Source organism: Mixophyes fleayi, chromosome 5, assembly GCF_038048845.1.
Source record: "Mixophyes fleayi isolate aMixFle1 chromosome 5, aMixFle1.hap1, whole genome shotgun sequence".
Lineage (NCBI taxonomy): Eukaryota > Metazoa > Chordata > Amphibia > Anura > Limnodynastidae > Mixophyes > Mixophyes fleayi.
In genome coordinates, this window is record NC_134406.1 from 276,381,518 (window position 1) to 276,406,246 (window position 24,729).

The window sequence follows — 24,729 nt, forward strand, 5'->3', positions numbered from 1 at the left end:
GCGGCCTCTTTCAGCAGGAGAATGCACTCTGCCACATTGCAAAAATTGTTCAGAAATTGTTTGAGGAACATGACAAAGTGATCAGAGTGTTGACTTGGCTTCCAAATTACCCAGATCTCAATCCGATCGAGCATCTGTGAGATGTGCTGGAAAAACAAGTCTGAGCCATGGAGGCCACACCTCACAGCTTACAGTATGTGACAGAATGAACCTCCTATGCCACCCTGTCCTTGCTCCTGGGGACCGGCTGGGTTTGCCTTGCCACCGTCCCCTTTCTTTATTACAAATTGCGGCCCTCTAACCGCAGTACGAGGGGCCATCTGCAACCAGTAGGCTCCTTCACCGGCACCTAGAACCGCCTTCTTCTGGGTAACTCTTGCTGCTGGTGTACCCCCTCACTGGGCACCTGACCTCTTCCTTCAGATCAGGGTTGCTGTGGATGGTTCCCCCTGGCCTATCACACTGGCCAGAGCTGCAGGTAGTGGGCAGAGCGTTGGTACTGGATGCTGGGTCCAACCTCAGAACACCCTGATAATGGATTAGATTGGTCTAATCTGTAGGTCACAGGAATTGCCGCAGGGAAGTTGGCATCAAAGCAGGATCTTGAAGCAGTGATGTTTTATTAGCCTGTATTAGCCATGTAGTCCTAATAAGGACAGTTACACTAGTGTGTGGTACTTGTGATCTCCAAAAAGGTACATATGGAATAATACATTACATGGTGAAACAGTGATCCTTTTATACAGATTTACACACATACTGTGACAGGAGGTAATCAAGCTTCCTGCCCCTTTAACCAATCCAGACTGCTTATGCAGCCTGCAATAAATCAGCCTAGAGGGATTGACACCTCTTTAAATAGCTGCTAGTGACATCACACAGTCTCAAATGTTACATCACAATTCAGGATGTAAAATTCTCTACACTTGAAGTTAACACAATTTTATACTTTTAACTAAATTAATACCAATCTGTGATTTCCTAGAACTTGCTGGTTGCATTATTCAGACGTTTTTCAGATACAGAATGAAAACTACCCATGAAAGGAAGGTAATGACCTCCCGCGGTGCATTTAGACTAAAAAGAAATGTTGGTCACTCACATGAAAAAGACCCCTTATGAGGATTTCCTCTCGAAGTTACACAACAGATTTCCTCAAATAAATGCCTACTGCATCAATCAATATCTCAGAAATCAGTACAATTCTAATACACAATATCAAAAATAAGTATATTGGCAATTATATAAATTGTAGCACTGCACTAATAATTTAAATATATTTATACAATAATTTATAAATGAGCCAGCCACAGAGATTATATTGGCCTCTGCTGCGGTGAAATGAGATACAATTACTTGCAGGAGATATTTAGTAAAGAGATACTGGACATGGACAGAACAGATGGAGATCGGAAATGTTTGATTCTCATCCAATTCCCACAAAAATGGGGAGATAAATAGCTGTTTTTTTCTAGGCAGAAGAAATGCTGAAATATCTGAATATACTGGAAGGAAAGAAATTAAATACGTTTTTCAAATTGCAAACACCTAGCAGAGATGATGTTAGATGTAACTGGTCCTTCTATTCTTTGGCATTAGGAGCATGGAGTGATAGGGCCATCCAACCGCACCACATCCTAAGTGGCAACTATGGGCCATTCATTACTGGGAAAAGGGGCTGGAGCAGCACATTTCACATGGATCATTAGAAACACACATACATAGAAACTTGCATTATGCACCCCGTGTATCTATACTGTAGCTCTTTAGGGTGATGCCCCTACCTCTGTACCTATACTGTGGCTGTATATGGTGATGCCCCTACCACCCATGTACCTATACTCTGGCACTATAGGGTGATGCCCCTGCTACCCATGTACCTATATTTTGGCACTATAGGGTGATGCCCCTACCACCCATGTACCTATACTGTGGCTGTATAGGGGATTCCCCTACTACCCATGTACCTATACTCTGGCACAATAGGGTGATGCCCCTACCACCCATGTACCTATACTCTGCCACTATAGGGTGATGCCCCTGCTACCCATGTACCTATACTGTGGCTGTATATGGTGATGCCCCTACCACCCATCTACCTATACTCTGCCACTATAGGGTGATGCCCCTGCTACCCATGTACCTATATTCTGGCACTATAGGGTGACGCCCCTACCACCCATGTACATATACTGTGGCTGTATAGGGGATTCCCCTACTACCCATGTACCTATACTGTGGCTGTATAGGGGATTCCCCTACTACCCATGTACCTATACTGTGGCTGTATAGGGGATTCCCCTACCACCCATGTACCTATACTGTGGCTGTATAGGGGATTCCCCTACTACCCATGTACATATACTGTGGCTGTATAGGGGATTCCCCTACTACCCATGTACCTATACTGTGGCTGTATAGGGGATTCCCCTACCACCCATGTACCTATACTCTGGCACAATAGGGTGATGCCCCTACCACCCATGTACCTATACTGTGGCTGTATAGGGGATTCCCCTACTACCCATGTACCTATACTGTGGCTGTATAGGGGATTCCCCTACTACCCATGTACCTATACTGTGGCTGTATAGGGGATTCCCCTACTACCCATGTACCTATACTCTGGCACTATAGGGTGATGCCCCTACTTCTGTATCTGTAATGAGACATAAGAGGCTGCAGTTCTTCAGGTCGCCGCTGGCCTCCGGATGTCGCTGTGGCAGAGTCAGACGCTCTGTCTGTCACTCCGCTCTCTCAGCAGACATGGCGGCTCAGGTGGTTGTCATGCCGCTGCTTAACCGGCTGTTATGCCGGGTGTCGGGGAAGCAGGTCCGGGCACTTTGTGTTGGGAGATACAGAGTGAACCCCCTGAGGGGAGAGGACGAGGAGCCGATAGAGAAATCCGACACGGACATGGGACGAGGTGACTATTCCCCAATATCCGTGACCTACAGACATCTCCTGGGTCTTATACCCTTCCCACTGGGTTGTCGGTGACCTCTGCCCCGCGTGTCTCTTCCCCTGGCGTGTCGGTGACCTCTGCCCTGCGTGTCCCCTCCCCTGGGGTGTCGGTGACCTCTGCCCCGCGTGTCCCCCCCCCCTCCTCTGGGGTGTCGGTGACCTCTGCCCCGCGTGTCCCCCTCCCCTGGGGTGTCGGTGACCTCTGCCCCGCGTGCCCCCCCCCCCCCCCCTCTGGGGTGTCGGTGACCTCTGCCCCGCGTGTCTCTTCCCCTGGCGTGTCGGTGACCTCTGCCCTGCGTGTCCCCTCCCCTGGGGTGTCGGTGACCTCTGCCCCGCGTGTCCCCCCCCCCCTCCTCTGGGGTGTCGGTGACCTCTGCCCCGCGTGTCCCCCTCCCCTGGGGTGTCGGTGACCTCTGCCCCGCGTGTCCCCCCCCCCCCCCCCCCCTCTGGGGTGTCGGTGACCTCTGCCCCGCGTGTCCCACCCCCTGGGGTGTCGATGACCTCTGCCCCGCGTGTCCCCCTCCCCCTGGGGTGTCGGTGACCTCTGCCCCGCGTGTCCCCCTCCCCCTGGGGTGTCGGTGACCTCTGCCCCGCGTGTCCCCCTCCCCCTGGGGTGTCGGTGACCTCTGCGCCGCGTGTCCCCCTCCCCCTGGGGTGTCGGTGACCACTGCCCCGCGTGTCCCCCTCCCGTGTCCCCCTCCCCCTTTGGTGTCGGTGACCTCTGCCCCGCGTGTCCCCCTCCCCCTTTGGTGTCGGTGACCTCTGCCCTGCGTTTCCCCCTCCCCCTGGGGTGTCGGTGACCTCTGCCCCGCGTGTCCCCCTCCCCCTGGGGTGTCGGTGACCTCTGCCCCGCGTGTCCCCCTCCCCCTGGGGTGTCGGGGACCACTGCGCCGCGTGTCCCCCTGGGGTGTCGGTGACCTCTGCCCCGCGTGTCCCCCTCCCCCTGGGGTGTCGGTGACCTCTGCCCCGCGTGTCCCCCTCCCCCTGGGGTGTCGGTGACCTCTGCCCCGCGTGTCCCCCTCCCCCTGGGGTGTCGGTGACCTCTGCCCCGCGTGTCCCCCTCCCCCTGGGGTGTCGGTGACCTCTGCCCCGCGTGTCCCCCTCCCCCTGGGGTGTCGGGGACCACTGCGCCGCGTGTCCCCCTCGGGTGTCGGTGACCTCTGCCCCGCGTGTCCCCCTCCCCCTGGGGTGTCGATGACCTCTGCCCCGCTTGTCCCCCTCCCCCTGGGGTGTCGGTGACCTCTGCGCCGCGTGTCCCCCTCCCCCTGGGGTGTCGGTGACCACTGCGCCGCGTGTCCCCCTGGGGTGTCGGTGACCTCTGCCCCGCGTGTCCCCCTCCCCCTGGGGTGTCGGTGACCTCTGCCCCGCGTGTCCCCCTCCCCCTGGGGTGTCGGTGACCTCTGCCCCGCGTGTCCCCCTCCCCCTGGGGTGTCGGTGACCTCTGCCCCGCGTGTCCCCCTCCCGTGTCCCCCTCCCCCTTTGGTGTCGGTGACCTCTGCCCCGCGTTTCCCCCTCCCCCTGGGGTGTCGGTGACCTCTGCCCCGCGTGTCCCCCTCCCCCTGGGGTGTCGGGGACCACTGCGCCGCGTGTCCCCCTCGGGTGTCGGTGACCTCTGCCTCGCGTGTCCCCCTCCCCCTGGGGTGTCGGTGACCTCTGCCCCGCGTGTCCCCCTCCCCCTGGGGTGTCGGTGACCTCTGCCCCGCTTGTCCCCCTCCCCCTGGGGTGTCGGTGACCTCTGCCATCGCGTGTCCCCCTCCCCCTGGGGTGTCGGTGACCTCTGCCCCGCGTGTCCCCCTCCCCCTGGGGTGTCGATGACCTCTGCCCCGCGTGTCCCCCTCCCCCTGGGGTGTCGGGGACCACTGCGCCGCGTGTCCCCCTCGGGTGTCGGTGACCTCTGCCTCGCGTGTCCCCCTCCCCCTGGGGTGTCGGTGACCTCTGCCCCGCGTGTCCCCCTCCCCCTGGGGTGTCGATGACCTCTGCCCCGCTTGTCCCCCTCCCCCTGGGGTGTCGATGACCTCTGCCCCGCTTGTCCCCCTCCCCCTGGGGTGTCGGTGACCTCTGCCATCGCGTGTCCCCCTCCCCCTGGGGTGTCGGTGACCTCTGCCATCGCGTGTCCCCCCTCCCCCTGGGGTGTCGGTGACCTCTGCCCCGCGTGTCCCACCCCCTGGGGTGTCGGTGACCTCTGCCCCGCGTGTCCCACCCCCTGGGGTGTCGGTGACCACTGCCCCGCGTGTCCCACCCCCTGGGGTGTCGGTGACCTGCCCGGCGTGTCCCCCTCCCCCTGGGGTGTCGGTGACCTCTGCCATCGCGTGTCCCCCTCCCCCTGGGGTGTCGGTGACCACTGCCCCGCGTGTCCCACCCCCTGGGGTGTCGGTGACCTCTGCCCCGCGTGTCCCACCCCCTGGGGTGTCGGTGACCACTGCCCCGCGTGTCCCACCCCCTGGGGTGTCGGTGACCTGCCCGGCGTGTCCCATCCCCTAGCGTGTCGGTGTCCTATGCCCTGTGCCCCCTTCTTAGTGACACCTCCACTGCCCACTCACTGTTGTTGTTTCTGCCTGTCACTTTCTATATAAATGGTATAATCCAGTTACATGTCTTAGAAAATATAATGGTTTGTCAGTGGCCCCCCCAGATAATGTTGCCAGTCGGGTGGCATTAAGAAGTAATATTGAAAAATGTTGGAGGTTACTGCCCACACCTGCCAGGACTGGTCAGACTGGTGGTCAGTGGTGTAACACACACTGCTGGCTGTAGTGCTCACACAGTGCTTATTATAATAGGAGAAACTATGGTTTATTCTACCATAATAGGACTCTGTTTAGCTCGAAGAGCCGGGTGGTCAGTAAAACCAGCCTGGTGGAGTACCCGGGAGATAGGTGCTGGGAGAACACTTGGTTATTAAACCCTGATTTCCAGTTACAACATTCCCTTGAGTGGCCTGACGTCATTACGTCATATGTAACATCATTGTGTTCAGTGACTAGATTTCATTCTTTTTTTTCTTCTTTAGATTCGAAAGATCTTCTGAGACAGTTTCCAGAGCCGAAGAGTTTACTGCACAGCGTGTTATGTCAGGCCCTGCGCACCTCGCACATTAAGGACAGACTGACCTACGTCCACACCGGCTGTGACAAGTACAAAGTGAGTACAACTCTGGTGTAGCTGTGTGTGGGCCCATTATTCAGGCTGACGCTGCCAGGAATATGAGCGACAGACATCACTACTGGTAAAGAGTCCTCATTTTTATTGTAGATACTACAGCCCCTTCTACATTAATAAAGGAAAGTGACCTGTAGTGGGTGGGACCCTGAGTATTGATCCCCTTCTGACCCTGATGATGGTGAGGATGTCACTGACCCAAATGACATACATAGAGCACCTTGCACTGCTCATGGATTGCTCTAAGTGCTCTCCTATAACATGTACATGACACGTACTTATTACTGTCATTTCCTGGGTTTAGGAGGCTTCTGTTGTATAACTCTGTCCCAGCTGGGTCTTTATTTAGAGTCTCTGGGTGTCCCAACTTAACGTCATTTGAAGTAAAGAAATCTGTTCTCTGTGCACAAAACTTCTGCCAACCGGAACCCATTGCTAGAAAAATGATTTCACACCACTCACGTTTTATACAATTATATATGTTATAAGCGTTGATTTCCTTCTAAAGTGTTACTTTACGATGATAAATTCCCCGAACCCCCCCCCCCCCCACCCTCATTGGCACAATGAGGACACAGATTTACCCACCCAGCCTGTCCTTCTGGTTTAGCAGCTGGATGCACCACCTCTTCACTGTATACTGCCTGGCAGTGGAGGGGTTAAAAAAGAAAAGAAAGGATTGTGTCAGGAATTGGTGCACTTGTCTGGATAATTTATATGTAATATATTTCTCATATATAATATACTTGTGTGTTTGTGTGTGTGTATGTATGTATATATATATATATATATATATATATATATATATATATATATATATATATATATATATATATATATACACACACACACACACAATTATAAAATTGTGTACTGGTTACCAATTTTATTTAAATTGCATTTAATTTAATGCGATAGTTTCCCCATTTTTTTTCACACATCAGTGGAGGGGTTAAGACAGCTTAGGAGGAGGAGTTCTATTCTTAAAGTGCCCCGCCTCCTGCTCTCAGAGCTTAGCGCCCCCAGAGTAATGTCTGCAACCCCCATTGGCTGTAGAGAAAAGGTTTTAATGGTGATAATTCTTTTTTTTATCACATATAATAAGAAGTTTGCAGCGTTTATCTGGTGGTTAATTTCAGCCGTGTAGATGTTTTATAAAATTTGTGCAATTTTCCTTTTTTTTTTGTTTGTCAGTAATGTTTGTTTGGTGTCTTTAGAAAGTTGTCCTCCGCCTAAAATGGCCCAAACTTATTGAAGTAGAAGGATACGGCACGAAGAAGATTGATGCTGAGCGAGAGGCGGCAGCGGTGGCGTGTAAGATATTTCAGGTGCAGAGCTTTAGAGTTTTACATCTTTTTATCTAATGTTAAAGGATCTGTTTACTTTTCACACGAGTGACTTCCATTAAATATTCCAGGCTAGAACATAAATATTTGTCAGTATAAGGTGGTACCTTAGAGTTTGGTTTAACAGATACAGCAATGTCTGGCCTCCTGTGAAATGATTCTGCTTTATTTGAGTTGCTTTGGCAATTAGACACTAGGACTGCCTGTCTGCCGCTCCAACTGCACCCTAAAATCACCCACCCAAAGGCGCCCCTCATTGGAGCTCCACGGGCCATTCCTGTGGCTTGTTTCACAGCTGTGTGACGCTGTAGATGGGCGTGTGAGCAAATGGACCAATCGGAACCTGCAATAGGAGATTACAACTTCTGATTGGTTTTGCGCAAACTCCACCCCTTTCAGGCGTTTCTCCCGAGACGTCCAATGATATGTTTTATACTGTAAATGAGAAATTCTGTATTAATCTGTCTCTGCACTCGGACTGCTGGGCTTTAATGAGTCAGGATTGTGAGAAGTAATTGTGTTAACCTGTGACTGTCAATGTATCGCAGGATCTGGGCTTGTTGGGTCCAGGAAATAAGTTCAGACATAAGAACTACAAGAAGTTATCCAGCCAGCTCTGCTCAGAAGATGAACATTTTACCCAAGAGGAGAAGGATAGTTCTGGGGAAACGTTGGAGCCGGACGTCTCCCAGGCACGAACTGGCGGTAGAAAGAACAGCCGGGAATCCAGGTAGATCCAGGGTTATATAACAGCATGAGGTTTCCACAGATAAAATGTTCCTATTCCGCATTCTCTTCTCCATTTGTGAGCGATATATAATATTAAAGTTACAATTAGATTTTCCTGGCCTTTGGTCACGGACCAGCGCCATTTCTCACTAAATAAACGTAAAAGCTTGGAATTGGATTATACGATTGTTGAATGGATAAGATCTTGGTTGCAGGATAGAAAACAGAGAGTTATAGTAAATTGAGTACATTCACAGAAGGGAAAGGTTACCAGTGGAGTACCCTAAGGATCTGTACTGGGACCAGTGCTGTTTAATATCTTTATTGGAGACATTGCAAATGGTATTGAAGGGATAGTATGTCTTACTGCAGATGACACAAAGATATACAACAGGGTAGACACACCAGGAGGGGTAAAACAAATGATTGATGATCTAGGTAGACTACAGGAACGGTCAAGAGAGTGGCAACTACAGTTTAATGCCAAAAAATGCAAAATCATGCTCTTGGGTCTCAAAAATCCAAAGGCTAAATATAGTATTAATGGCACTATAATGGAAACTACTGAGGAGGAAAGGGATCTAGGAGTCACTATTTCAGGTGACATAAAGGCAGGTTAGTAATGTTACAAAGCAATGAGGAAGGGAAGTTAGATGCTTGGTTGTATAGGGAGAGGAATCAGTAGCAGAAATAAATAAATAATAATATCACTGTATAGGTCATTGGTACGGCCTCATCTAGAATACTGTGTTCAGTTCTGGAGGTCATACAGCGGGGGAAATAAGTGTTGAACACATCAACATTTTTCTCAGTAAATCTATATTTAATGTGGCTATTGTAATGAAATTTACACCAAATGTCAGCAACAACCCTTGCAATCTACACATGCAAAGAAATCAAACCATAGATGTCCATAAATTAAGTTTTGTGTAATAATGTGAAATGACACAGTGAAAAAGTATTGAATACACTTCCTGAAATTTATTTAATACTTTGTACAAAAGCCTTTGTTGCTAATGACAGATTAAAGACGCCTCCTGTATGGAGAAACTAGTCACATACATTGCTCAGTTGTGACTTTGCCACATTCAACGCAAATAGTCTTCAAATCTTGAAGGTTCCGTGGGCGGCTTCTGTGAACTCTGATCTTTAGATCTTTCCATAGATTTTAATTTGGATTCAAGACAGGTGATTGGCTGGGCCATTCTAGCAGCTTTATTTTCTTTCTCTGAAACCAATTGAGAGTGTCCTTGGCTGTGTGTTTGGGATCATTGTCTTGCTGAAATGTCCACCCTCGTTTCATCTTCAGCATCCGGGTAGGCAGATTTTTATCAAGAATGACTCGTTACATGTTTCCATTCATCCTTCCTTCAAGTATATGCAGTATGCTAGTACCGTGTGTAGAAAAACAGCCCCACACCATGATGATCCCATGTCCAAACTTCACTGTTGTATGGTGTTTTTGGGGTGATGTGCAGTGCCATTTCTCCTCCAAACAGGGTGTGTATTATGGCATCCAAAGAGTTCAATTTTGCGGTCATCTGACCATACTACAGGGTGATTCAAAAGTCGCAGTACACCCTTTTATTTCAAAAACTCTACAGGAAATTGGGAAACCTGAATACTACAGTAAGGTATGGGTGACGTGGTCTATCTTTTACGGTATGTACCAAACATGGGCGCCATCTTGAAATCGGCCAATCGGCCCAATTCCTGTAGAGTTTTTGAAATAAAAGGGTGTACTGCGACTTTTGAATCACCCTGTATATTCTCCCAGTATTTCACAGGTTTGTCCAAATGTTGTGCAGCAAACTTTAAACGAGCTTCAACGTTTTTTTCTTCAGCAAAGGAGTCTTGCATGGTGAGCGTGCATACAGGCCATGGCGGTTGAGTGCATTACTTATTGTTTTCTTTGAAACAATTGTTCCTGCTAATTCCAGGTCTTTCTGAAGCTCTCCACAAGTGGTCCTTGGTTCTCCACAAGTGGTCCTTGGTTCTTAGATAACTCTTCCGATAATTTTTTTCACTCCTCTGTCAGACATCTTGCGAGGGGAACCTGGTCGTGGCCGGTTTATGGTGAAATGATGATCTTTCCACTTCCGGATTATGGTCCCAACAGTGCTCACTGGAACATTCAGCAGTTTAGAGATCCATCTGTAACCAATGCCATCAGTATGTTATGCAACAATAAGGTAGCGAAGGTCTTCAGAGAGCTCTTTGCTTTTACCCATTATGAGATGTTTCTTGTGGGACACCCTCGTAATGAGACACCTTTTTATAGGCCATCAGTTGTGGCTGAACCAGATGGCAGGATGGCTTTCTAATTACTGATAGATTTTAGCTGTCTTGGCTTTATATGACTTTTTGCACCTCCCTTTCTTCATGTGTTCAATACTTTTTCCCTGTGTCATTTCACATTATTACACAAAACTTAATTTATGAACCTCTATGATTTGATTTCTTTGCATGTGTGGTAAGTGGAGTAGCCTCCCATCAAAGGTGGTAGATGCAGTAGAGCAATTTAAACTTCCTTACGATAGACATAAGGATATCCTTACAGAGAATAAAGGATCAGATAGGGTTTGAGGTTACCATAGGTTAAAAATGGGTAGACTAGATGTGCCAAGCTATGTTTCTATATGCTGGTATTAAAGGTACAGTAATGGGGGGAGGAGACAAACAGAAGGATATATAGGCTGCAAGTAACAGGCTTTGGAACACATGAATACACAAAATATCTGTTCTATGTAATGTGTATTTATGACTGCAGGGATATTAAAACACCAGTTGAGATCATCGATAATACCATTCATTAGAATGTTATGTACAGTTTCCATAATGTGAGGGCGTGTTGCCATATTTTGGTTATTTATTTATATAGCACCAACATATTCCGTAGCGCTTTACAATTGGGGACAAACATAGTAAACTAATAAACAAACTGAGTAAAACAGACAAAGAGGTGAGAAGGCTGCTCGCAAGCTTACAATCTATGGATTATTCCATATGCCTACATTTAACATATTCGCATTAGTGTTTATGGTTAATAAATAGATATTTATATCACATACGTTAGCACTGTGGGCCATGGTGCCCGATTCAGAATTGGATCTCTTCCTGCGTCTATGGCGAGATCACTTACTGGTCTGTAGCTGATGTTCCCACTACAGCATGACAATGACTGCGCATCCGTCAGGTAACGGCCTCATTGCACATAGCTGAACGAGTCTCTTCCCAGCAGGCTTCCCGTGGTGGACGCAGCAGAAGATGCCAATGCTACGAAGGCCTTGCACGTATTCTCTAACCCAAAACACCTGCTGGCCACTGTCATCCAAGTGGCGACATCCTCCCAGTCTGGCATTAAGGTAGGTGTCTTCTCTGCATGTCTATCAGCAGTCGGATTCCATTCTGAGCATCGCAGAATGCCTTCCCGACATTGCCGTAGATAATGCGCAGGATTAATTGACAGAGCGGCATTCGCCGCGGATAATACACAAGCGAGGCTCTGGGCTCAGGACTGAATCTCCCCCCACAGTTCTAGCCCCATCTCATGTTGTTCTTTCTTGGCTTGGTGCAGAAATACGTACATTATCAGCATGAGGGAGGCAGGATCAAGACCTGCCGGCTGACCCTCCAGTGGCCACAACCTATGACCTTCGTCGCTGCTGGACTGCGGGAGTCAGAAGCCACAAGGAAAGCTGCTGCCCTGGCCTGTCAGAAGCTGAAGGTATGAGGCTGGGGTACCGTAGGCTGCAGGGGGGGACGAGGGTTAGAATTGCAGACACTGATATTCAGCCTATTTCACTCGCACTCGCAGTGCCTCGTGATGTCACTGGCTCCTGGTGATTTGATAGGCTGCCTTCTCATATATCTCGCCACAGTGCGGCTGCTGTGTGTGTTGGGGACGGATACATTGTGCTGATGGTTTGTCTTCATTTCCTGTCTCCTGTCAGGATCTCGGGCTCATCGACACCAATAACAAGCCCCTCACTCACGTCATGTACAACTTGGCCTCTGTTCAGAAGTTCAAAGAACAGCGTAAACAGCCAAAAAAGTTTCAGGTCCCGGAGCACTTGCTGCAGAGGATGGAGGATTACTTCTGGCAGGTAATTCTGCTGCAAATTCACACAAGTCTCTGTTATTATTTGTGTCCAAAATCTGAATATAAAGGATAACTTACATCACAGCGCCATGTAATAATCATGTTCCAGATAGCGCTACAATTCCAAGTTACATTAACTTGTGTCAAGTCATCATTCCCCAGACGTTGGACTTATCCAAATCAAAGTGCAGATTTAATGTCAGAATATCAGTCCTGGGGGACATAGATGGTGACAACAGACACCCCCTGCTCCATTCTCCATTCTTTTCCAGAGCTCGGCTTAGGAGACGGTCACAAAGCTCTCGGTCTCGGTTCTCCCCTGTAGCATGGTCGGGGTGTACAGTCAGCCTTCAGTCCACCTCTGTCCCTGGTCTTAACCACAGTTCAAGTGTACCCTTAGCCGTGGAGGGGATGGGCACAGTGCTCCCCCACAGAATCGCAGGTCCTCCTGTCTTGGCCAATCATCATCATTTATTTATATAGCGCCTGCAAATTCCGTAGCGCTTTACAATTGGGAACAAACTGTAATAAGACAATACTGGGTAATACAGACAGACAGAGAGGTAAGAGAACCCTGCTCACAGCTTACAATCTATGGGCCAACACTGCATCTTAGGCGGGGGAGGCTGATTGGCGGCCACAGTACAAATCTGAGGCCAGCTGAACGCCTCGACGGCATTTTCCAAGATGACGTTTGGATGCGCGAGTTTCCAGGAGGCAACTCCCACTGGAAGGTTCAGGACAATTCTGTCCACCAATAGCAGGAGTGCTGGCATAACAGTGGGTCGCTTGCGTTCAGTGTGACCTCAGTCCACAGATTCCTGCACCTCCTACAGCCTCTATATTGCCACCACATGCTGGGTATCCATCGCTTAATTGTCCCACCTTCCCAGCGAACATAGTTGTATCTCCCCCCAGGATGCCCCTTCTCGTGGTCTTTCTGCACCTCCCATTAGCTGGACTAGTGTGTGATGAGTGAGATTCGACCCCTTTAAAGGGCACCATCGTACTACAGCTTCAACCATTTCTCTTTTTATGCTGAATGTCCAAGACGAAGGCTCCTAACATTGGTGGTCAACCGTTCTATCTGTGCCAGATAACAGACTAAATTACGTATCTTTTTGCGCTACCTGCTACCCTCGGTGGTGCTGCGTGGCACAAAGAGAGTTATTTCTTTTACTAGGAATAAACCCAGTTAGTTTCCACCACAAGATTTCCTTTCATTCCCACAAGACGGACCTGGGACCGTGCCCTAAGATCAGAGGCTGCCTATTGGGAGGGGGGGGGATGCAGCCTTAAAGAGTCCATCTGAACTATAACAGGAAATCCAACGCAGGTGGCAGCAGCAAGTCCTCTCAGCTAAGACCTAGGGCACTTTGCAGTTGTTGGGGCGCTGGTCGCCCTCCATGTCCAAACCTTAGGTGCTCACAGTCCTCAAACTTGGATAATTGTATCTTATTTCAAGCTCACTATGAACAATGTTTCTCATCTCCCGTGCCCAGAGATTGGTCTGTTCTGGGGCTGCTTGATACTGCCGTCATCTGCTCTGGATCATTAGAGGGGTAGGTAGGGGTAAGTGTCACTGTTCTGAGTTGCTTCTGTGGGTGATGTGGCCATGAGAGAAGGGGAAGTTATGGAGTTGCGAGATATCGGGGCAGCACGGTGGCTCAGTGGTTAGCACTCCTGTCTTACAGCACTGCAGTCATGAGTTCAATTCCCGACCATGGAGTGTGTGGAGTTTGTATGTTCTCCCCGTGTTTGTGTGGGTTTCCTCCGGGTGCTTCGGTTTCCTCCCACACTCCAAAAACATACTGGTAGGTTAATTGGCTGTTATCAAAATTTACCCTAGTCTCTCCCTGTCTCCCCTCTCTGTCTGTCTGTTGTCTATGTCTATGAATGTGTGTCTATAGTAGGGAATTTAGACTGTAAGCTCCAATGGGGCAGGGACTGATGTGAGTGAGTTCACTGTACAGCACTGCGGAACTAGTGGCGCTATATAAATAAATGGTGGTGATGATGATTCAGGATGTGTACATTGATATCTCATATAGGACCCACCACCGCTTCCCCCAATTTGCTCGCTTTCAGGTCTCCTACACTTCCATCCGGTCTGGATGTCGTCAGGACCACAAACAGACCCAAATCTTTGCTAATTCCCCCTCCCCACACACCCTCAGGGCAATCCACTTCTAACCAAACCACATACTGATTAACTGTAAACGGTGACGTAAGCCGAATTCATTGGCCCTGAGCCCCTGCATGTACCTCCTCAGGGACCGGGCCTTCAGGGACCAGACAGACAATGGCACAGACATTATCTGAATCATGAGGCCATGAGGAACACATCTCCTCTCCTACAGTGGGGGGAATGTTTCGATGTACATTTCGGGAGTAGACAGGCAATGGGTGGCTGAGCTTCGTGTGGTACCGTCTGCAGATCTGAGGGTCCTCAGTAACAGATCTATGCTGCTAGGACTTGGATCAGGTCTTTTCCACACTGTGGCAGCTCCGAGGTTGCTTCATTTCACTTCTCCCTTGGTGTCTGTCCGTTGTTGGAGGATTCATCCTTTCTCTGAGACTGTAGAAGTCACCGACCAACCCAGCAATACGTGTCGTCGTCTGTTATTCTGCTCCTTTCTTGTTTCTTTCCTGGACTTATTATGAACTGAGGGAGATCTTGGGAACAGAAAGGTTATAACACGAGAGTCGCGGATTCATTTCTTCCGAAGCCATTTTAAATCTGTGTTTTTAATTATCTCACCTATCCCTAAATGTGTGGCTTTGCAGGTGTGACACTACAAGTCCCAGCATGCTTTGCCAGCAGATAGCCAGCTGATAGTTGGCAGGACATGCTGGGACTTGTAGTTTCATGACTTCTGGAGAGCCGCAGGTTGTCCAGGCCTGATAGAGGGTGGGGGTCACGTCTTGATTATATATTGGGGTATACCTGGCTGAAATGACCTTTACCGATATGGAAGCAGTGAGGGTGTACTTATCACACATGGCTTCTTCATGCTGGCTGTATGTGTATATATGTTTTCTGTGTACCCTCCTATATATTACATATTCGTTGATGTGAAACAATAATAGATTTGGAGACGCTGAGCGTCCTGCTAGCGGGAGAAATGTCGCCCCCTTGTGTTTCAACTGTGTCATGACTAGAAACCCTTCCTATACATTGACTACTTTACAAACCCTAAAATAAGTGATTTCCTTTAATCCTGAGCTGTTCAGACCCCGGAAGTCTCTTATTCCTGGTCTGTTTCCAGGGGTGACTCCTCTTACATGTACCAGCTTCTCCTTTCTGTAATATGAGAAAATACAGCACATCCTGAGTACTCATCTTGTCCATGTTTGTCGTATGACCGAAAGCTAATAATTGACCAGTTATTTAAGTTGGGAATTGGGTAGTAATTGAAATGAGTAATTGAGTAATAACTGACTATTCCACCCTCTGGTTCAGTTTCCTTTAGAGATCGGAGACGAGTCGAGTTACTCGGAGGAGGCAGCATCACCGATGGAATCATCAGACAGATCGTACGATACTTTCAGTGATCCCATCACAGGCCAACCCTACAGCCCCCTGTCGGAGGACAAAGCCTTTCAGATCAGTGACACGCTGGAAAGAAAATGGCTGGACAATCAGGGGACGGCACTGCAGGAGTTGCCGGCAGATAGGCATCGTGAAGTTATCTTGTCCGCCATTCAAAACAATCCGGTGGTGGTGATTGCAGGAGACACGGGATGTGGAAAGACCACTCGTATCCCACGCTTCATCCTGGAGGACGCCATCCTGAGTGGAGACGGCGCCCACTGTAACATATTGATCACCCAGCCCCGAAGGATCAGCGCAGTGTCCGTGGCTCACCGCGTGGGCCAAGAATTGGGGCCGGGGCTGCGTCGGAACGTGGGTTACCAGGTCAGACTGGAGAGCAATCTGCCGCCCCGTGGGGGTGCCGCCCTCTTCTGTACTGTGGGGGTGCTGCTGAAGAAGCTGCAGAGTAACCCCACCCTGGAGGGGGTGAGCCACGTGGTCGTGGATGAAGTCCACGAGAGGGACGTGAACACGGACTTTCTGCTGATTCTATTGAAGCAGGTTCAGGAAATGAACCCGAACGTCAAGGTGGTCCTAATGAGTGCCACGGGGGACAATGAGCGCATTTCTAGGTACTTTGGGAAGTGCCCGGTTGTCAGGGTCCCTGGCTTTATGTACCCAGTGAAGGAACATTATTTGGAAGACGTCCTATCGATGCTGGGGAGACCGTCCTATCAAACCAGTCAGGTAAGGTCCACTTATTGGGTAGCAGTCATCCCGTCCCTTCACCCCCTAAATATGTACATAGAAGGGATAGACGTATGGTCAGTGTGGCCCTATGTAGGGGCCCTGACATGCTGCATGACCGAGGCGGAAGCTGACAGGCATCCATCTGCAGAACAGATACAGCCCCGACCATTCCAAGATGGCTCCTGGTACTGTGCGTCAGGGGCTGCCGTATAGGAATGATTTTTATTTGCAGTGTGATTATATTCAGCCAGATCCTACAATTATTAGTACATGTGGCACATTAATGATCTCCCGCAGTGTATGTTACCCAGTTACTGTTCATGTAGTGTCTGCGCAGATTGAACGATTGTAATTCAGCGATCTGTGTTCTGAGCAGACACACAATTTCGGGTGTACAAATCACACAATGAATGACAACATTGTGTCTAAATTAGTTCCACAGATCACTAGGTGACCCGGGTGCCGGCTGTACCTAATGTCCAGCAAATCCTGGGCTCATTTCAGCTGTTCTGGAGGGAAACGCACCGATGTTGTGTACTTAGAGCCGGGTGTGAGCTTTACTTAAATTAAAGTAGTCCATTGTTTTCCTTCCATTACATTGTTACTTTACTATATATTGGTACCAGCATAAACTGTTTTCTGTTCTGTTACTTATGTCATCATGTAATTCTACAACCCTGCCAGGCTTTTGGCCCCTGTTAATGCAACTTGATCCTGGTTCTTTTCCAGTCATTCTGTCTCCTCTGTGGTTCCACGTCTGTTCCGGTGTCCATTCTGCCCCCTCTACCCCAGTGTTTCTATTACCCTTCTGTGGTTATAGTATCACTTGTACGCTGGTGACCCTAAACATGTCCTTCTCTGTATGCTGCTCTGAGTATATAGTGTTAGTTTATATAACGGACATTTGTCCACTGAAGACTTTGCACCCCCTCGTATGACCATTACCCCCGCTGCTCGGCGCCCCGTTTCCCCCCGCTGCTCGGCGCCCCGTTTCCCCCCGCTGCTCGGCGCCCCGTTTCCCCCCGCTGCTCGGCGCCCCGTTTCCCCCCGCTGCTCGGCGCCCCGTTTCCCCCCGCTGCTCGGCGACCCGTTTCCCCCCGCTGCTGCCTCCTTACGTCAGACTCTCTGTTTTACAGATGCCTGAAGAGTGTGTCCCCGATCTGGATCTGATCAGTAGCGTCATCCTTCATATCGACCGACACGGAGACCCAGGTAAGAGACGTCGGGTTTATTTCTGGGTCCCTGATGGGGATCTAGGTGTAGATACAGGTAACTAGGTTAATGCTAAGTTCCCAATTAACATTGAATAACCGTTTGGAAGCGGCATAATGTACCGTTATCTGTAATGTCTGTTTATACTAATCGTATGTCCCATGCATACATACATACATACATACACACATACACACATACACACATACACACATACATACATACATACATACATGTTTGTTTGTGTGTGTATGGATGTATATATGTATATATCTGTGCGGGTTGTTACATTCTGACCGATCTCTGTGTCTTCTAGGTGGCATCCTCTGCTTCCTCCCTGGTTGGCAGGAGATCCGCGGGGTGCAGCAGATATTACAGGAGAAGTTGGCGTATCGGAATGGACGGTGCCTCATTCTCCCAGGTGGGTGGAAATAATGTTTGCAGGTTACATAATGTGATCCTCTTAGATCTAATTCAACGATTTTCCTGGCTGACAATTATATTATTACAATGTTACTCTCCCTGTCATCTGCGCTCTGTCTCTTTGTGTAGTGAGTGGAGTTCTCACCGGTTTTATTATGAATTTACATTTATAATACAAAATTCATTATTAAGGTTTGCAGAACAGTGATGAGAAATAAATTGCAGCTGATTCTAATTAGTCACTGGCAGAAATAGGACGAGGCCACACTCAGGATAGACTACGACCCTCATCTTGTAGGAGCAGATGGTCTGTGTTATGATTGTAGTTTATAATAATTGCACACTAGTCCACTGATTCTTCTTCCGGGGGGGACTACGGCCCCCAGTCTCCTGTGTGTAGTAATATACAACATATGAGTCATAAGCTGCAGCTGGGAAGGAGCAAGTTTCAAAATGAAGATTTCAGATGGACTATTACCCTGTAACTAAGTAATATAACACAAAGGACACGTTGGCCGGTATCTCTGTCCTCTGTAGATTTAGCCGGTTGTATTTGTAGCTACATTTTTGAGCTTTTTATTACCTGCGTGAGAGCAGAAATCTGCTGGTTTGTCTTTGTTTCCTTATATAATGGTCTTAAATTTATTCCAATATACTAACTGAGAAATACGGAATAAGGAACTTAACATTCCCCCCAAACCTAAACATTGGGTTGGTCACGAACAGGATCGTCACGTAGTTGAAGAGAAAAGTGGGTGCTGTGATTGGAGCAGATCTGACGTCCGCTTGCGCCCTCCCGGGAAAGGCAAATTTATTACTACAGGTGTCCCAGGCCAGCGGCTGGTAGAAGATATTTAAACCACTTATAACTCTGCATTTGGAGAGAATAGGAGATTGCAGGAGGATTTATCTGAGGGACAATATAAATGTTGGACAATAATGTGGGGAAGTTATAGGTACCAGGAATTGGGATTTCAGGACTGTAATACTTTATGGCGATCTAAAGAACTTGTTATAAAGTCACCACTGACCCCGTCGCAGTGACGGAGACTGACGCTCTGCTGACAACAGGTGAAAGGTTTAGGTGTCTGTCACTTGAGCACTTTGAGGAGATTTAATGGCTGACCCGTCTCTCATTCACTTCTGTTTCCCCCCCATAGTTCACTCTAACATTCCCCTGACGAATCAACAAGCCATCTTCGAGCGCCCTTCTCCGGAGATCCGTAAAATCGTTCTGGCCACCAACATTGCGGAGACCTCTGTTACCATCGATGACATTGTGCACGTAGTGGACACCGGAATGCACAAGGAGCAGCGCTACGACCTCAGGACTAAGGTACGGTGCAGACAGCGCCCGCTGCGCATGAAACATCATACACTGCAGATTTGGGGCAGACCGTGCATTGGAATGGGGGCTGAGGGTAACTTATAGGGAGGCGGCTTTGGTGACGTAATGCAGAGACTGGGGGGGGGGTCACATATAAATGGAAAGATTTCCATGTACGGCAGGGGTGGGCAAACCTGTCCTCAAGGGCCATATCCAGTTCATGTTTTTGGGATTTCTGTCTGTAGAAACAGGTGGGATAATTACTGACCCAGCCAAATAGATTAACTCAGCTGTACGTGATTAAAGAAATCCTAAAAACATGAACTGGATATGGCCCTTGGGGACAGGTTTGCCCACCCCTGATGTACGGGATTCTCTGTACTAATTCTCAGGTTTGCTCCGATAGGTTTCGTGCCTGGAAACCACCTGGGTGTCTAAATCCAATGTGACACAGAGACGCGGCCGCGCCGGACGCTGCCAGCCAGGGTTTTCTTACCATCTCTTCACCCGCCAGCAGCACCAAGCGATGCCCACGTTCCAGGTGCCCGAGATTCTACGCACCCCACTGGAGAACCTGGTGGTCCAGGCCAAGATACACACGCCAGAGATGACGGTGAGACGCGCTCTGCAGAGCCTTTCTTGTGGGTCTCATGTTATGGCGCAGACTTACTGACGTCCTCGCTTGGTTTCAGGCTGTGGAGTTCCTCTCGCAGGCCCTGGAGAGTCCTGACCGGCGCTCTATCGTAGACGCAGTGCGGTTCCTCCAAGAGATCCGTATGTATTAGCGCTAGGTCACATGATTCTTGTATGGCCAGATATGATGGATTCCGGCTTGTAACATTCTCGCTTCGTATGGGGAGGGCGCTTGCGGTGACGCGGTATCTAGACGCTGAGGACAGACCTCCATGTTAGATATTACTATACTGATTGTAACAGAATAATCTTTATAGCGTTATATCTTCTTTAATTCCTTCAGATCTCCACGTAACATTTATTTATTTTACTCCTGGAGGATGTCACAATAACACAGATCTCCTGGTGGAATCTGCCATCCTCGCAGTTTGCGGATCTCTCTGTAATAAATATTCCTTGTACACCCAAATAATGACTTAATCTGACGCGTTCTCCAAATCTCGCAGCCACGGTGGCAGCCTGGTGATCGGGGCACTTCTGGTCCTAGCTGTGCCGGGTTGTGTTGTGGATAAATCGTTATCTTTGTATTTATTGGAAACGTTTTTGTTTTATAAATTGATAGCCCGCGACAGATAATGATGATCTGTAAACTATTAAGTTTTCTGCTGCCTTCTGGTTAAAGGAAAAAAAAAAGCATATATTAAAATTGTTTCCAACCTATCGACTTGTGAGCTGGGGATGTCACCTGACACTGTATTGTGTGTAAATATAGCGGTCTGAGCTTACATTCACCAGTTGTGGATCGGGCATGTTCTATGCACCATGTGCGGTTGGTGACCCCCTCCTCTTGTATTCTAGGGGTGCTGAATGAACAGGAAGAGCTGACATTACTGGGGCACCGCGTTGCCAGCATTTCCACTGACCCCAGCCTGGCTAAAGCCATTGTCCTGTCCTCCATATTTCGCTGCCTTCACCCCCTGCTGGTCATTGTGTCCTGTCTGACCAAGGACCCATTTCACGGAGGTCTGCTGAACAGGTCAGAGGTCAACAAGGTGAGTGCACTACAGGGGTTACATACTCTCCGTGCTATAAGTATGTACACCATAAGCTGGAACAGGGCAATCCTGAAAACATGAGCTGTGTGAATGTCTTTAAACTGCTCTGTTCATGTTTCCAGGTGAAGGCGGTATTCAGCGGGGAAGCTTGTAGTGACCATCTGGTGTTTGTCCGGGTTTTCCAAGCCTTGAAAGACATCTACAGCGGGAGAAGCAGCGTCTCCCGAGATGAGTTTGTGGAGAATAATCTGCTCTCGAAATCTGCCCTGCGCTTCATCCAAGGTGAGGAAAGTGGGAGAGAGCGGAGCTGCGCTTCATCCAAGGTGAGGAAAGTGGGAGGGGGCGGAACTGCGCTTCATCCAAGGCGAGGAAAGTGGGAAGGGACGGAGCTGTGCTTCATCCAAGGTGAGGAAAGTGGGAAGGGACGGAGCTGTACTTCATCCAAGGTGAGGAAAGTGGGAAGGGACGGAGCTGTGCTTCATCCAAGGTGAGGAAAGTGGGAGGGAGCGGAGCTGCGCTTCATCCAAGGCGAGGAAAGTGGGAGGGAGCGGAGCTGCGCTTCATCCAAGGCGAGGAAAGTGGGAGGGAGCGGAGCTGCGCTTCATCCAAGGTGAGGAAAGTGGGAAGGGACGGAGCTGTGCTTCATCCAAGGTGAGGAAAGTGGGAAGGGACGGAGCTGTACTTCATCCAAGGTGAGGAAAGTGGGAAGGGACGGAGCTGTGCTTCATCCAAGGTGAGGAAAGTGGGAAGGGACGGAGCTGTGCTTCATCCAAGGTGAGGAAAGTGGGAGGGAGCGGAGCTGTGCTTCATCCAAGGTGAGGAAAGTGGGAAGGGACGGAGCTGTGCTTCATCCAAGGCGAGGAAAGTGGGAGGGAGCGGAGCTGTGCTTCATCCAAGGCGAGGAAAGTGGGAGGGAGCGGAGCTGTGCTTCATCCAAGGCGAGGAAAGTGGGAGGGAGCGGAGCTGTGCTTCATCCAAGGCGAGGAAAGTGGGAGGGAGCGGAGCTGTGCTTCATCCAAGGCGAGGAAAGTGGGAGGGAGCGGAGCTGTGCTTCATCCAAGGTGAGGAAAGTGGGAGGGGGCGGAGCTGTACTTCATCCAAGGCGAGGAAAGTGGGAGGGGGCGGAGCTGTGCTTCATCCAAGGTGAGGAAAGTGGGAGTGGGCGAAGCTGCACTTCATCCAAGGTGAGGAAAGTGGGAGGGGGCGGAGCTGTGCTGCATACAAGGTGAGGAAGGTTCAGCCTGTTCTGTTATCTTCCTGCAGACAGGATGAGCTGCGTTATCACAACAATTCTGCCGATGCTCAGTGTTTGTGTATAAATAGATCTATCTAATCTATGTGTCTTTCACTTTACCCCCCAGGTCTCATCGCACAGTTCTCCACCAATGTACACGATGCGTTCCTGGTTTCTGAAGCCAATGAATGTATGAATGAACGCTCCCCGTGTAATCAGCTCAGTAATCAGGATGAGCTGGTAAAAGGAATCCTGTTGGCCGGACTGTACCCCAAACTCATACAGGTAAAGGGGGGCCTGGATCTGCCCTCGCAGCCAACGCTGTACAAGGACATTACTTAGTTTCCGTCTCCTCGTAGGTCGTACGCGGACAAGTGCTGCGCGGGAAGTTCCGGCCTAACAGCCTCGTGTACAAGACGAAATCTGGGCCCGTTCTCCTCCACAAGAGCACCGTCAACAGGTGACCGGCTTCATTACCTTAATGACATTTACTGGGGATTACTGGCTGGGTCTATTCCGGGCTCAGGTGCTCTTAATTCTGCAAACTGGGGATTATTACATGTTTGTTTGTGGATGTTACAAGAAGCCAGAACCAAGTTTAAATTGATATATTTCAGAGACAGCGGATCATGGTGACAGCCCCCCTCCCCCACCCACCTAAGAGAAATACTGTCTGCGTACTTTAGTCACCTTTACGTAATTACAAACACTGTATAACTAAATGGGTTAAACCTCAGAAGTGAACTCATATTATATCCCGCTGTGACCTGGGAAGAGACTGGGGCCCATCCTAGAGGGCCTCCTATATTTGGTGTACTGGTCCCTCGCCTGTACAGTATATAACCCACCCCCATGTTCTGTGTTACAGGGATGAACACGGCTTCCGCACGCCGTGGCTCACCTACTTCCAGGCTGTGAAGTCCACAGGAGCCATCTTTGTACGGGACAGTTCCATGGTCCACCCACTGGCTGTGCTGCTGATGTCTGACGCCTCTGTCTCTGTGAGAGGTGCGTACTGTGGCCCTTAGCACTGGCGGTAGATCCTGCACAGATCATGCTGTGGAGATTGGTAATAGATGGTTTGTACATTGTGTAGAACAAGGACAATCTATCTCTCTGGGTGTCCCAGAACACCGTGGTAGTTATACGCAGGCAAAGCATGATGGGACTTGTGGTTTGTCCAGGCCTGATGTTCAGTATGGAGCCAGTAGGTTCTGTTACCACAATGCCCAGCTTTCTAACCTCACGGTAATGGGGTACAGACGGGTAACATGGATGTACGGGGGTGTCAAAGTGATGTAGATTCATTTATATGATGGAATCCGTAGTTTATACCTCCTGTGTCTCTTGCAGAGAACGGTCAGCAGATGGTGGTTTCCCTTTCTGACTCTGATCTGCTGAAGCTGGAAAGTGACCCCCGGACGATTATGTTACTCGGTAACCTGCGTCAGGCGCTGTCCCAGATGGTGGAGAGGAACCTGAGGGAGCAGCTCCCTCTTTTGTCTCCCCAGGAGGAGGAACAACATTCTTCTCTGCGCTCGTTGCTGGTGGACCTCCTGAACGGTACGACGCACTGCTTCACAGACCAACCGGAGACCATGGCTGAAGAATAAGACGTCTCCCACATTCAGAGCGTCATCTGCACCGATATTTATTCTGTTCAGACATTTCCTTTGCGTTTTGCTTCTGTTCTGTACAAAGCGCACATAGAGATTCCCTAGTGACTCTGCGTTTTAAGCAGGGGGACAAGTAACACACTGTGGATGGGCAGCTGTTTATCCCGGGTCTCTGTTCCTCGCCCGGGCACTTCTTGCTCATTATTTACACTGTTGTGGGTTTTTTTGCCGCATTTCTGATCTGGAATCCAGATTAAGAATCATTCTGTAATTTGTTTCTGCACTTTCATCTCTCAGACTATAAAGAGTTCTAAGATGTAATCACCGTCTCCTACGTCTTTCTGGTCACTCGTTCTGCGTTCTCTATAAGACTCGGATGTATTTTATATTGTCGTGCATTGAAGATTGGGCAGATGCGTCATCAGAAGAAAGTCTAATAGAGGCCCGGGCCCCCCAAGTGTACGTGACGTGGAGCCCGGTTGTGCAGTAGGCTCATAATCATGCTGGCAGATTTGGGGTTGATATCTGATTGATCCAGATCGGATGTAGGTCAGGATTACTGGTCACTTTGGGGCCACAGATGCAGTTATTTGAGGCCAATTTGGTTAAGGGCAATTTAATCCCCACACTGTTCCCATAACGTC

The 24,729-nt window shown here is 49.4% G+C and overlaps 1 protein-coding gene across 3 annotated transcripts; it reads left to right on the plus strand.

The window, feature by feature from the left end:
• Positions 1-2,719: 2,719 nt before the first annotated feature.
• On the plus strand, positions 2,720-24,406 carry DHX30 (DExH-box helicase 30). Of its 3 annotated transcripts, none has more exons than XM_075214202.1 (19): positions 2,720-2,926; positions 5,975-6,105; positions 7,341-7,451; positions 8,018-8,199; positions 11,437-11,563; positions 11,776-11,925; positions 12,152-12,304; positions 15,764-16,582; positions 17,722-17,797; positions 18,114-18,218; positions 19,381-19,556; positions 19,954-20,160; positions 20,240-20,321; positions 21,039-21,232; positions 21,358-21,517; positions 22,597-22,754; positions 22,829-22,929; positions 23,338-23,477; positions 23,823-24,406. In XM_075214202.1, the coding sequence occupies exons 1-19, from the start codon at positions 2,767-2,769 to the stop codon at positions 24,080-24,082; spliced, it is 3,492 nt and encodes a 1,163-aa protein (XP_075070303.1). In that variant the 5' UTR covers positions 2,720-2,766; the 3' UTR covers positions 24,083-24,406. The 3 variants fall into 3 exon arrangements, with proteins under 3 accessions (XP_075070303.1, XP_075070304.1, XP_075070305.1); XM_075214203.1 differs by having other exon boundaries at positions 2,721-2,926; positions 11,440-11,563; XM_075214204.1 differs by lacking the exons at positions 2,720-2,926; positions 5,975-6,105 and adding an exon at positions 6,217-6,304.
• The last annotated feature ends 323 nt before the right edge of the window (positions 24,407-24,729 follow it).

Coding starts and splice junctions, on each gene's coding strand:
- DHX30 (XM_075214202.1), top strand. CDS start 2,767: ATGGCGGCTCAGGTGGTTGTCATGCCGCTGCTTAACCGGCTGTTATGC. Junction 12,305..15,763: donor TGGAGGATTACTTCTGGCAG/GTAATTCTGCTG, acceptor CCTCTGGTTCAG/TTTCCTTTAGAGATCGGAGA. Junction 23,478..23,822: donor CGCCTCTGTCTCTGTGAGAG/GTGCGTACTGTG, acceptor TGTCTCTTGCAG/AGAACGGTCAGCAGATGGTG.